Raw genomic sequence first — 14,731 nt, 5'->3', positions numbered from 1 at the left:
ACCATCTGCTGAGGACAGCACAGTTCAAGGCTAAAATCATACATCAATTTAGGGGGCTGGTGGGAAAGCTCTGCATGTAACTCCTCAGTCATAAAAAAAAAAAATAAATAAATAAAAAACATGCCAAATGGCCTTAATCATATTTCCCTCATGCAGGCGCACAAAACCCATTCTTGTGATCCATTTCAATTTGCAAACTCATTTCTAATACGGAATTCTGATGCTGCATGGCTTCAAATCTTGTTGTTTATTATCTACTTACCTTACTGTTACCAAAATATGAAATGTCATTATTGCATCTATTGCTGAACATATCATCAGGGTATTGTTCAATCTTTAATTTATTCTGCTGATGAGAAGCATGCATTTTATTTAATAGACATATGACTAATCCCAAAGACCCATCAGGTCTGACTGTGAGTTACAGACTTTAGGGTCATGGATTTGCTGGAACTACCAAAAAATGGCCTAGTCAGGCAGTATGTTTCCAGATGCTAAGTTGTGTTAGAATGACATTATTCATGTCATAATATATTGTTGCTGTTGCTTTTGCATAAAGCTAGTTTAGCATGTACCCAACAGAGATTTTGCTATCTAATGAAAGGAAAAGACTTTACTAGACCATCTTGCTCTATGATCCATAACAGGAAAATGCTAGAAAACTGAGGCTAGACATAAATAAGGTTCATGTTTGTAGAAGACAAAAAGAGAATAAAGAGGTCTGTTCCTTATCATGTTTGATAGCATGTTACACACAAGCATGAGTCTAACCAGAAATTGGTTCTCATGTTACTGTGGTTTCTCTCAAGCTAAGTGTTTTATACCTTATTTAAGATAATTCAATCCCAATCTTTATCCAGACAGAGAAGACAGGGCTAGAGGTACTGATACTGTTTATTTTCCTGGAGTCCTAAAAGGTCCCAGTGTTTGGGAATGGTTAATAAAAGAATCAACAGATGATACAATGAAACTGCACTATTTAAAGAGAGAAAGAAAATTAAATCTGAGTGTAAATCTTTACAAGCGACGCATAATTCCTAGTCTGGACACAGGCTGATGGCAAATTTCCAGTGAAATATTTTTGGTTTGTGTTTTGCAATGGAAAAAACTAAAACTTTAATTGAAACCAAACCCTTTTGTTTCAGCAATATCTGAAAAAAGCCAAATAGAAAGGCATTTAAAACTGTGTAACACCTAATAGGCCTGTGGTTGGGCCCCTGACAAAGGTGCAAGGACACCAGCTCAGAAGTCACCTGAGGGTAAAGAAGTTTAATCCTTTTATGTCCTATAATCTCCAAGTCCTACCCTGTCCTCCTTTCTAGCTCAATAATTACATATGATTTTTACACAATGAATAGTTCTTGTGGGATACACTGGGGGTTTGGCCTGGTTGTAGGGGAGAAAAGCACAATGAGATTCCTCTCACTTTGTGTGTTGTCCTGGAGAGCTGTGAATGGTCTTTCATTTATCCTGTCATAAAACAAAAACAAAAAAAAAGTCATTTTAGACCTACTTTATGGGAGCAGAAAATCACTTCCTCACCTCTTGAACATTGTCATTGATAGTCCAAAAGGAGGAGAGGGGAATACTCAAAAAAACCCTGTAGCATCTCACGTCTTGTTCCAAACACTGCAGCCTCAGGTTTATTCAAACAATGTCTGTCTGATGTGGCAATTGGTGGAAGAGAAATGCAGCTACATCAGTAGTTCATTAGGAGTGACTTAATAAAGGGCTGATTTCTACCCCAAACATATTCTTTCAAAGCTCCCATCAGAACTGCATGTATTCATCTGAGTGCCACTTTGACCTGCAGTAGGCTTTGATTTGTTGTATGAGGTGCCTACTTCTGTGTAGATTTTTTTTTGTATTTCCCCCTTCTTCTGGACCATGATTGATGGTGTACATAGTAATTTCCAGGCATGAGCCTCTTTTTTTTCCCTTGTTCACCATTCACTAATCACTATTTGCTCATCCCTGTGTTTTGTTGGTAGGCCAGATGAATTTCTTTTTAATGACCTTCTTTCTCTTCATGTCAGAAGTCTCACCACAGATAAATGACAGATACACACCACATATGTAACAGTGTGCAGAACATGTAATCATTACCCAGTATGTTTGCAAAGTTTTGAGAAATTTCATTTTCAGAATAGTAAATGCATGTATATCTCTGCCATTCCTAACATTACCCATTCTGTGGAGGAAAAAATCTTAAAGGAACATTCAGAATAAAACGACTGTTGTTTAACTGATGGTTTTGGAGCATCTTGCATCTAAGCTTATAGGGGTTTTCAACTCAATCTAATTCCCTTCACAGCTTCAGTCCTGAGCTAGCAAAGCCCTTAGCAACAGTTCGTTTGTCTTATTTAACCATCCCTCTTTGAAGATTTGAGCAAAAGTGGCTGAATATTAAAATGCAATCTGGCATTGTTTTAATATAAAACTTATAAAAATTGCTTAAAATATAGATATGGCATCTCATGCATTCTTTTTTGTTCTATTGGTAAACCAACCCACAGAAACACAGATTGTTTAATAGTTAAATCCTTAATGATATAAAATGCCTAGATGTTCACAGTATTCAGTACCTAGAATGTGGGTTATTCACATGATTTGTGCACATTGTATTTAACTGTATATGTATTTATTCTAGAATGGGGGTTATGCACACGCTTTGTGCACACTGTATTTACTGTATATGTATTTATTCTAGAATGGGGGTTATTCACATGCTTTGTGCACACTGTATTGAACTGTTGCCTCCCAGCTTTGCAATCCTCCCTGTGCTGTGCACGCCCTGTGACTTGGGCAGATGCTGCATCTCTGAAAAGCAAGTGTGGGAATTGGCACCTGTTCATTGTGATCCATCAAGCAGCTTTCAGGGCCCTAGCACATATGAATTCTTTCTTCCTTCTGATAAAGGAAGATTACACTCATTTACAAAGTTTTGTTTGGTATTCTGTAGGTCATTTGAATTTCTAATTTTCCATCTTTAAGATGCTGCTTTGAAGTTCTGATGGAAAATAAGGGTGATTGGAAGTTCTTGGCATAGGTGACACAGAAGGATCTCATTCTTTTGATCATTCCTGCCTTCAGGAACTATGAATAAAAAGGAACTGAATTACTAAATAGACTTGTCACCTGTTTTTGGACTGAAGTAACTGGCCTCAAATGTCAATTTTGGACGAGAGAGAGACTAGAAAGAATTTGGGTTGTTTCTATGTTCTGTAAGGCATTTGCAAATCCTAGGATTAGGGAGCTTCAAATGTTTTACCCTCTAATGTCTTTCCCCTTGCTTGCTTGGCACCTCAAGCCCCAATTTTGTCTGGGTTATGTAAGCACTCATATTTCCAAAGCTCTTGCTGTAGCTGTTAAAGCTCTTTGTGGTGTTTAGGCAGCCCTGCATGCTTCTGAGACTGAGGTGGCTCTTCCTGCTTGTGCACTCAGTGCTGGAGCTCTTGGTTGGCTTTCTGCAGTGCAGATGTGGGAAAGGTTCGCTAAGATGTTGGATGCAGCAGAGGCATTGTTTTACATAAATATGGGTGGACAGCATGTGAAATACTGAAATAACTCTGTTGCAGAGATTTCAGAAAATTTAATATTAATTAAAAAATAGTGGAATGTCATAAAATCACACAATAGAATGGTTTGGGTTGGAAGGAACCTTAAAGATCACATAGTTCCAACTCCTCTGCTATTGGGTTTACTTCCACTAGACCAGTTTACTCAAATCCCCATCAAACCTGGCCCTGAAAACTTTCAGGAAAGGATCATTCACAACCTCTCTGGGCAACCTGTTTCAGTGCCTCACTACCCTCACAGTGAAGAATTTTTCTTAGTGTATAACTATGATCTCTTTCAGTTTAAAGCCCTTACCCTTTCTCTTCATAAAAGCTGGGAAAATTACAGGTGTTTCTTTAAGCATCACATTATTTTAGTCTGTGTATTTATTCTGAATAAGAGAATATGAATTGGAGCAGGCATTAATAGTGTGCCTTTTGTGTGAATGAAGGTCAAACACATCCCAGGATGGGCTGAGGGGAGCGCAGCCACCGAGGTGAAGGAAGTGCCTCTCCCTCTTTGGTGCTGATAAGGCAGCATCAGGAGTTCAGGAGTCCAGTGTTGGGTTCCTCAGTATGAGATAGATATTTATCTACTGGAGCAAGTGCAGTGAGGCTCACCATGATGGTCAGATGGGGCAGAGCGTGTCGTGCTATATGAGGAAAGGAACTGGATTTTTTCACCTAAGATAAAAAGGAAAATCTTATCAGGGCCATTCGAACTTAAATTATTACTCTGAGATTCTCTCAAGCTCACCATTTATATTTCCTTTTTTTGATTATTACAAAGGAAAACAATATATTATCATAATATTACCATATTATATTAATATTTATTTTATGTATTTGTTGCTTATTATAATAAATAGTGGGTTTATATAGATACACTATATATATATATTTATATATAAGGTATTTAATTTATATATATATATATAAAACCTTCAATTCCAGGAAGATCTTTCCTCCTTTTGTGAACAGAAGTGATTTTATTCCCTTGCAAAACATGAAATGGAGTAGAATTGCAGATGCTGGCGGGATGCCAATGGGCTCTTCCTGCAGCACTAGACCTGAAGTTGGGGGCATCTTTGCACCCCATGAGAGAGAGGGGTTCCAGCTTCCCAGTGCACCTCTCCCAGCCAGGCTGTACTGGTTGTACTGGATGTTTCTTTAGCTGCAGCTCTGCTTGGCTGTATCTTACAAAAAGGATGAGTAGCTGACCTACAGTAAATCCAAGTCTGCACTTGGATTAGGTTTCAGAGGATTTGACCGTAGTAAATATTTATTTAAAAATTCAATGCCCATTTCTCCTTTAAATTTGAATAGCGTAAATCCAAAGTAGCTACATGTCCCCAAGTAAAATATTTTTATTCAATTTCCTTTTTACTTTCTTCCTTTTTAAAAGGAAAAATAATTGAATCTGGAATGTTTCAATCTGAACTCTACAAATATTGCTTTGGTCTCTAAGTCAATGAACTTTGTGACAACATTCCTTGTAAAGGTTAAAGCCTTTCCAGACAAGTGATTAACAACTGTGATAAGCCCTTCCATGAGACATGAGTTTTGCAGCCTGTTGTGTGGTATCCCTGTCTGAGTCTGTAATTGTCTAAATATAAAAAGATAAAAGAGAAAGGGATTGCCAAACTGCACTGTATAAGGTAAAGCGAGTCAGAGGGAAAATGTTTATAATTTTTCTTCTTCCTTTTGCATTGCTGGCTTGTTCTTATCTTTAGCCAGAAGATGCTAACATCATTTCCTCTCTATAAATTGACTTGCACATGATACAAAAATACAACATGAACTTTATTTTCTCGCTTAATAGAAGTTCTAATGCTTCACTGTTTGGATATTCAAGAATCCCGATTTAATCTCAGAACTGTTAAAAAATTATTTTACCAAGCCAGCAAGTATGCATATTGTCTCAGTGAGCCTTCCTTTTTAACTAAGCAGAAATATTTAAATGGAATTTTGGATTTAGTTAGAACAACCAATGTTTGCAGAGTGATAGTAACAGGACTTATTTTGAACTAGCATATCTATTTCTTTGTTCCCTTTCTAGTCCTATTTGAAGTAGAATTGTGATTGGCCCATGGGTTTTAACAAAACTCTGACTATTGAAGCAGATTCAGAAAGCAGTTGTTCCTCTCTTCAATAGTAAATGAGTACCATGAAAAAATCCCACAGTCTTAAAAGTTTTCATTTAGTTTTTAACAGCGATTCGCATTATTAGTGATTCACCTGCTTGTGAATGAAATATGAAACATGTTTCTATTGCTCCCATTGCTGTGCCATCTGGGTAAATCATGTGAAATGAAATTATGGTGACTGGCAAAAAGTCCCATGACTTTGCAAAAGCAAGCAAGAAAATCAGTGAACACCTGCTGTTTTTTCCTGTATAGCAATTTTCCAATTTTGAGATTGTTATTTTATTTGCAATCTAGCTATATAATTAATTGAAAAGGTATGTCCTGCAAACACATTTTAGAACTCACACAGGAAGCTGTGAGGATCTTTGGCAGTCAAATAGTTACTCACAAACAGGAACTTCAGGCCCACAGGTGGTCACAAAGGGAACATTTAACAGATTGGACAGCATATGGGAGGCCACATTAAATAAATTCCTTGTGCTTCACATGGGTCCTGCAGGTATCCCTGAACAAACCTTTCAGAGACTTCTTGGTGCCACAGTGGACAATAAGAGCTGGTTTAAGTGTGACTATGTCAGGCTCTGGACTGTTTTTGTGTCTGGGTGTGACAAGGCTATCAGATGTCTCAGAGGGGCTTTGGCTGACTGAAAATTCAGTTTCCTGGGGCAGTGCAGCTGCTCAATGACTGCCTGCTCCTGTCAGGAAGCACTGTTACTGCAGTTTAGAAAAGCACTGCAGGATGAGCACAAAGACTGTGTGGGTCATGGGTAGCTAGGTAAGTCCTCAGCATAGGCATTGTGCAGCTTAGTCTAGGACTGCAGTGTTTTGCTTTTGTCCTTGCCCAAAGTGTCCAGAGCAGCAGGCGGGCTTAAAAGTGCCCACAGGGCTCCCAAATGCGATTTTCTGTTAAGCAGGAAACAGCATTGTTTTAAATGCAGGTTTTCTCAAAGCTAGTGTTTGTGGTGGTGCAAGAAGAAAGCAGCCATGGTATGCACCTTCAGTGGAAAGCACATCTACTTCTAGGGCTGATTTTGTGAGGAGCTGAATAAGCCCTGAAAATTTGCAGATTGAAAATCTGAACTTAGAGTGTCCTTCTAGGAACTAAATAGTAAGCAAAACGTAGCTTTCCAAATCGCTCCTTTTTTCCAGGACTGCTTCTGAGTGGCATTTACTCCTTACAAACCAACTGTTAGCTTGTTAAGCACAGGAAGCTGATACCTGCAGATAGCACCTGAAATCAGCCAGCTTGAGCCTTGGTCTGGTGCAAGTGCAGTGGGCTGCCCTGAGGCTGCTCAGGGTTTGCTGCGTGGCAGGTGCAGAGGGACCAGCTCCTCATTGCAGCAGCTGCCATGGCCTGCAGGCAACAGTCTGAGCAAAGGTACTGCCAAAGGTACTGCCAAATTTTGTGAGAATTCATCCTGTTGTCACCACATGGCTGAGGCTTGAGGCTTTAAGAACCATCAAAATTAATATACAAGCTCTCCTTTCAAGGATAAAAAACCCTAATCAGATTAGTAGGTAGTATGTAAATGGTTGGCTGGGAAGTATGTTAATGCTAGAATAGTTTATAGTAGTCTGGTATAACTCCTGTTTACAAAGTAACTTCACAAAAAAGTGATGACTTTTTGGAAATTCTTTCAGTGTGCTTATTAAACAATTGAACTTGATTCCTAAGAGAAATGTCAATGCAGACCAGCAACTCCATGGTATTGGCCTGACAGGCAAATGCATGGATGTACAGTGCAAGTGTGGGGAGGTGATTTGTTGTGTTATCAGGTTTCAATTTCCCTTGACTATCTCATGTATCTATGAAGTATCACTGCAGCAGTACAACTGCTAATTAGACTAACCAAAGGTCTTAAGGGACCTGGTCAGGTTTGTCACTGGGATTTCCTGGCTGTCAGCCCTAAAATTCAACCATTTGACAACACATAAAGCCTGGAAAAAGCCTAGATTCAACAGCAGAATATTTTGCATTGCTAGTAGCGCCATTGGAGGCATTAAGCTCACTTCTATGTGAGTGGGTAAACCCCAAGAAACTAGGCAAGTTGCTGGGATCACTATTGACACTGAACAGTGTGTTAACAGCAGCAAAGCTGCATTTTTGCTCATTACCTTCAAGTGAGTTCTAGTACATCTCCATGAGTGACTGTGTGAGCACAGCAGTTTGAGTCTATGCCTGTTGCACTTGCAGTCTTTTTTAGAAGACACAGTCACTGTCTTGTGACCATGTGTACATCTATGAAATTATTAATAATGATTTTTTTGCTTCTTAGGATTTGTGTTAAGGGGACTTGAAAAAAAATTTGGAAATGGGAATTAGTCAATATTGACAGAAACTGTATGGTAATCTATTATTGAGATTGAAAAAATATCAAATTTGAACCAGTATCATTTCCTGCAGTAAAAGCCCTCTTAGTATGCAGAGCCCTGCCTATTAAAAAAATCCTCCCCTCAAGTAAAGAGTTGTTTTTTTGCATACCTGATCATGCCAAGGAATCATACTTGCTTATCCCTAAAAATTCCTTCTCAGCTCTATTAGTCCCTGGAAGTGGGAACTCTGAGGTGAAACTGATAGAGTTTGACTATTGAATTTTACCAATGTCAAGTCTTTGATAAACACTCCCTCCTAAGGATGTATGAAAACCTGAGTTTGAGAACTTGTAGGCAGAATGCTCAGTTCCAGTAAATCACACATTTTGTGACAGGGTGGGATAGTTGGAGATTAAACACACTTCCTTCAAAGTTGTGTTTAATAGTGAACATCAATCTATTTAATAATTTAGGGATTAAGCAGTAGCATTATAAGAAGAGAAGAAATCATAAGGAGGAAATCATCCCATAATACAGCATTTTGGCAGGATTAAAGTCTCAGAGGAGAAGGAGGAAATAAATGTGTTGAGAAGTAAAGAAATATATGCTTTGTTAGCTCAGTAAGTTCTGTATACATCAAGCTTTGGGCAACAGTGTTGGGAATATGCAGAGGTGGGATGTTCACCCTTTTGTTACTTGTGGCAGTATTAAGCTTTCATTTGCATTCATTGACTACTGGGGGTTCCCTAGGAGAGCACTGTCCAGTGAATGAAATTCTCAGCCAGCTGTTTACCTTCCATTTTTCCAATGCTGTCCCAGTTTAATCTCTTCTGTTTGTGTGTTACTACCAGATGTGGACTGCTGGGCTTGCCTCTTGCCCAGTGTCACTTCCCACAGCTGGGAATGCTGCGGTTTGGAGAATGACAAGTCGCACTCTTTTCTTCCAGTTTCGCCTGGTGGTAAAGACAGCACTGAAGCTGCTGCTGGTGTTTGTGGAGTACACAGAGTCCAACTCCCCACTTTTGATCCAGGCAGTATCCACTGTGGATGAAAAGAGAGGTGAGTAGCCTTACCAGGGGGTTGCAACATCTCTGCACTGCTGAGATCAAGGTAGCATTTCATCACTGCTTTCAGTGGTCCTAGAGTTGCTGTCATCGATGCCTGCTTTGTCCAACATACCTTTTATTTCTTAAAAGCATTTTTTAAGTATTCATATAATCTAAGGTTGTTTGAAGAATTAATTGTAATGGGAAAGTGAAAAGTGAAAACTGAAGAACTCCATTACCTCCTGGGGTGCCAGAGTCATTGCCCTTTCCCTGCACCCACATGCTAAGTAAACCCCCCCCCCCCCATATCTTCCGACTCAGAGGCTCCTTTGGGCAAGACCATCTTTCCACTTCCTTCTGGGAAGCAGCAGTCTGATTTAGAAGAGAAAATGATATCTAATCAGTGTAATCCCTTTGAAGAGAAAGACGAGGTCAGTAATAGTACAGGCTTTATACTAAAAGCAAAACCATCTGTTGTTACATTAAAATAAAGCCCTTGAGCAGATATTATACTATGAAATCTGTTACCCTTCAGGCTCATGAAAAATACTTGAATATGTATACTGTATTTTTTACAAATAAATAGAACAAAAATGGCTCTTTCTTGTTCTTCCCACAAAGCCATCACTAAGCTCCTGGGGCATTCTCTCTTGATGTAAAACATTCCTTTGCCTCAAGGAGAGTTTTTGAGGTTAGGAGATCCATTGTTGTGGTCTCAAACATGGAGGTCGAAAGCAAGCTTCCCTCTGTGGAGCAACTGCCTCTATACTCAACTTGTCTGAGAGACTTGATATGGTAAAAGTGAAACAAGAAAATGTTGGGGGCTGGGGAGAAAGGTGGTGCCAGAAATAGGAAAAAGATGCCAAATTTTGCTTTCAGTTATCAGAATGGGTTGAAAAGAAAAAACCCAAATTATCTCTTATAGCAAGGAAGCAGGCAGGGGCAATTCCAAACAGCAAATTCTGCCAGTTGGCTTTCTGTTTTAAATTAAAAGCACTAAACCTTACAATGCCATAAGCATAAATATGATTATAATATTCATGTACCTGTGAGCACTGTGACTCCTTTTGTCAGTCATTCTTAATGTTTCATCAGCTTTTTGAGCCCACTGATATTCTCAATGAGTTCAAAATGCCCTATATCTCCTAACATGCTAGTAAATTCATTATTAAAGAAAAAAGAGAAACAAACTATTCCCTTCTCTGTCTGTAAAGCAGTCTTAGGCAATCCTTTAAATGCTCCAAAGTAATAAAACAACTTAAGTAACAACACAAGACTTGAAAAAACTGATGCATGTAGTTAGATGAGCATATGTTAAGAGCATAATGAGAGGTTTTACAGGAATTCTCATACCTGTGCTTTAGTGGATTATTTTATGAACTCCTGCAAATACCTTAACCCAAATACCCAGTTTTTCCTTTTTCCTATTTTTTAAAATTATTTTCATTAAGCAGTTGTTCTTAGCTCCTTAAGAGATTTTTCTTTCTTGTTTTATATTTAGTTCCCTTTTTAGGTCATCAATATAATAGAATCACAGAGTCATTTTGGTTGGAAAAGAGTTTTAAGACCACTGAGTCAAACCATTAACACAGCACTGCCAAGTTCCTCACTAAACCATGTCCCTCAGTGCTGCATCTGCATGTCTTTTAAATACCTCTGGAGATGGTGACTCCACCACCTCCCTGGGCAGCCTGTTCCAGAACCTGATAACCCTTTTGGGTTGGTGAAAAAAATTCTTCCTAATATCTGACCTAAACCTTCCTTGATGCAACCTGGGGTAATTTCCTCTCATCCTGTCATTTGCTAACCAGGAAAAGAGGACAACCCCCACTTGGCTACAGCTTCCTTTCAGGAGTTGTAGGGAGAAGTAAGGTTCCCCTGACCCTCCTTTTCTCCATGCTAAAGAACCCCAGCTCCTTCAGTCACTCCTCATAAGGCTTGTGCTCCAGACCCTGCACCATCTTTGTTGCCTTTCTCTGGACACTCTTCAGCACCTCAATGTCCTCCTTGAAGTGAGGGGCCCAAAACCAAGCACAGGATTCAAGAGGAGGCCTCACCAGTGCCAAGTACAAAGAGACAATAACTTCCCTGCTGCTGCTGGCCACACTGTTCCTGATACAGGCTAGGATGCCATTGGCCTTCTTGGCCACCTGGCACATGGTGGCTCATGTTCAGCTGCTGTGGACCAGCACTCCCAGGTCCTTTTCTGACAGGCTGTTTTCCAGCTGCTCTGCCCCAGCGCTGCATGGGGCTGTTGTGACCCAAGTACCAGGACCTTGCTGATTGTCATACAACTGTCTTTGTCCCGTTGATCCTCCCTGTCCAGATTCCCCTGAAGAGATTTGTTGCCCTTCCGCAGATCAACACGCCCATCTAACTTGGGAGTCACCTGCAAACTGACGTGAGGGTGCCCTCAGTCCCCTCATCCAGGTCATTGATAACAATATTAAACAGGAGTGTCCCCAACACTGGGGCCTGGGGGACCCTAAGAGTGATCATCTGCCAGCTGAACTGAACTCCAGACACTACCACTCTCTAGGCCAACCATCCAGTCAGTTTTCTACCCAGTGAACAGTGCACCCATCCAAGCCATGAGCAGCCAGTTTCTCCAGAAGAATGCTGTGGGATACAATGTCAAAGCCCTTCACTTTCAGATGTGCATATGCTGTGTTTTAATGTATAATTTTAAATTTGTGGCCTAAAAATGAGAAGTACCTGCTTTTAATGACTGATGAAACAAAGCAGAAAAAGAGAGAAAAGCAATATTCCTTTTCTTGAACCATCGTCATAAATCTTGCAGGTATGTAATTAAGTTCAGCACTGCTTTGATAAAAGTTCGATGTTTCATGTACATACAAGGTGATGAGATATGACATAATTCTTCAACATGTGTAGCACACATGATTAACTTCTAGAACCCCATATTAACTCAGCCTGGTTTCAAAATGATCCCAGCTGTGGTTTCTATGTGTGAATACATCCACATGCAAACTGGAGTGCAGAGATCCATGGAAGTACTGCCTTTACTCTGAGGTACAAGCAGACCATAAATGAGTAACTGCATGGCCCTCGTCATGTAGGAATTAGCTTGTCCTTGCACTTCCATCTAGCTCCTCCCTTCTCCCATGCTTTTTGTTTCAGAACTCTAGAGGAATTTGGTCTCTTTTCAGTTTAAGCATAAGAATGCAAAGGCTCTGGGAAGTGAAGCTGGCACTGTACTCTGCTGTCTAGGGCTTCTTTATCACAATCGTATTTTAGCATAGAGATTAGAGCCAAATGGCCCTCATTATCTGTTCTTTGCTTTTCCTGCAATTTCATTCCTAGTTAGATTCCACTAAATTAACTCACACACTGTAGGTATGATGGAAAGATATAAGTTCATTCAAATATAAATAGCCAGAAGTACAAGATGTCAAGGTCTTTACAAAAGTATCACTACCTTTCCAGCCTATAGCTGCTGGAGACAGACACTCTCTAAGTTGGTGGCAGTTATCATGCAAGGTTCTGCCCTTGTGCATGATATTTCATGCTTTATACAAACTGTGCACCTGTTTTGTAGTTCTAGTGTCAAGTTTTGTGTATGACACGAACAAAAGCATTCAAATAAATATGTAAAAGCATTCAAAGAGGAAACAGAAAAGACTGGGACTTAAAACAATGGGCAATGTAATTCTGAAAATATACTGAATTAATTTAATATTTGCTTAATTGTTGCAGCCTCATTGTTCTTTGTCTATACACCATACATGGTTGCTCATAACACTGCAAGTACCATCAGAGTTGAAACTGCAGCCTCCCTGTCAGAACAGCTGTGACAAAGAGCTCTTCCAAGTGACAAGCCCCTAAAGGGCAGTCAAGCAGTTCTCATTTTACCCATTAGGAGGCAGGAAAACACACAAAACTCAATCTCTGGTGCTTCACTTCACTGAGCCTGTTTCATCACTCTCATTGATTTTCCCACAAAGTCTTACCCATCTGCTCCCAGAAAAATCACTGGATTCTATATCATCAGTCTTCTAGATCATCATTTTTCTACATCAGGATCTGGTGAAGGAAGACATTCACCTGTTCCCTAACTAGAATCAAGAGGAGGCAGTACTATCAATGACTTTGGCAGAGCTACTCCAATATGTACAAGATGAAACCTTTATTTTCAAATGCAGTTTTCCTCATTATGATCTTAATCTGAACAGGACTCTTTTCACTTTAAGTGTGCTGGACTGCACAGGCTCTGGAAAGGGGAGCTCTGAAAGGGGGAGCTGAGCTGGATCTGTGTATGTCCCATGCTGTACGGATCATAAGTTGGAAACTACAGATTCTCATTATATATGTGGAAGAATATTAACCCAAGGACAGCAAGGCAGGAAGCTCATGGTGAGACTTCCACAGAAGAACTGCCTTACCCTGGGTGGGTAGTAGATGTCCTCACAGCTATTTCCACGTTCACTTCTTGGCTGTTCAGACTGAGATCAAAATGGAGGAAATAACATTTGAAGGAAAGGTTTAACCTGGTACAAATTGGAATAGCTCTGACAAAGTTATTGATAGTACTGCCTCCTCTTGACTGTAGTTAGGGAATAGATGAAGAATTTGGAATTTAAGCCTAGATTTTGGAAGTTTAGTAGCAGAAGCATAAAGAAAGCTTTTCCAAGATAGATGAGCTGTTACAGGGCTGCGTTACTAGCAGGTGTGTCCAATCGACAATATTTTTTAAAAATTGCATTCTGAAATAAAATAGCAGTATTGCTTGAAAAATATTATGTATCATCCTTTCAGGAAAACAGCAAGGTGACTATGAAATTATTATTTTATGATACATGGATGCTGCCCAAAAAAAAAAAAAAACAGGATTGTTTCAATAAGAGTAGAACCTGCCTGCAATAACAAAGAACTCTCACTGAATAATTCAGTGGATTAAATAATTATGTTTTTATGTTGTTATCAACTCACTGTTTTTCCAAATGGCGTTATTGTGAGACAGACTTGCATGGTTTCCCCATTTTGTTTCTCTTTCCTATTTCCTTCCATTTTTCTTTTTTTTTTTCACTGAAAACCACAGGAAAACATTTTTGTAGTGAGAATATCATTCCTGCTGATCATAAATCATTTGCAAGCTGAGTGAATTTGTTCCACATGACTTTTGAACATATACTGCACAAAATGCCTGGCAATATAGAGAATCTGGTAAAGAGGCGTCTAGTGTATTTTCATTACAGACATGTATTTGAATTAGTATTTAATTAGGAATGCATATAGATACATCTGGAGATCTGAGAGTGAATCCCCTTCCTCCTTTGATTTTGCTTAAGATAAAAAAGCCCTGACTGGTCAAGATCAGAGACTGTCTGAGGGGGGAGAAAAAAAAGGAGAAATACTGCTGTCTGCACATTCACTTTTAGACAGGTTTTTCCACGCAGTTCATTGCCATTGCCTTGAAAACGCAGATCCTTGGTTAGCAGAGATTTTATGTCTGTGTAGCAGGGTACCTATTGGATACCATCTTTAATAAGCAAGGGCTGTTACAGGGTAATACAGAGTTTAGACCTTGGGGTTGACTGATCAGTCAGCAACAGGTGGCTATGACGGCACGTTTGCATTTTTCTGCCTGATTATACTCAAACTCTCATCAGCTATATAGTGTTCAGGGGATGTGGGCTGTTGGAATACT

At 39.6% G+C, this 14,731-nt stretch overlaps 1 protein-coding gene across 4 annotated transcripts in view; it reads left to right on the top strand.

Moving 5' to 3' along the window:
• FHOD3 (formin homology 2 domain containing 3) overlaps positions 1-14,731 on the top strand; it is a 374,964-nt gene that overhangs the window by 241,185 nt on the left and 119,048 nt on the right. For all 4 annotated transcript variants that reach the window (XM_054284852.1, XM_054284853.1, XM_054284851.1 and 1 more), the window contains exon 7: positions 8,965-9,076. In XM_054284852.1, the coding sequence (XP_054140827.1) occupies positions 8,965-9,076 (112 nt within the window). The remainder of the gene's footprint in view (positions 1-8,964; positions 9,077-14,731) is intronic.

Source organism: Melozone crissalis, unplaced genomic scaffold (genome assembly GCF_028551555.1).
Source record: "Melozone crissalis strain CALT ecotype California unplaced genomic scaffold, PUWL_Pcris_2 ptg000042l_1, whole genome shotgun sequence".
In the NCBI taxonomy this organism is placed as follows: domain Eukaryota; kingdom Metazoa; phylum Chordata; class Aves; order Passeriformes; family Passerellidae; genus Melozone; species Melozone crissalis.
The sequence above is the reverse complement of the archived record's forward strand: the minus strand, read 5'-3'. Positions and strand labels throughout refer to the sequence as shown.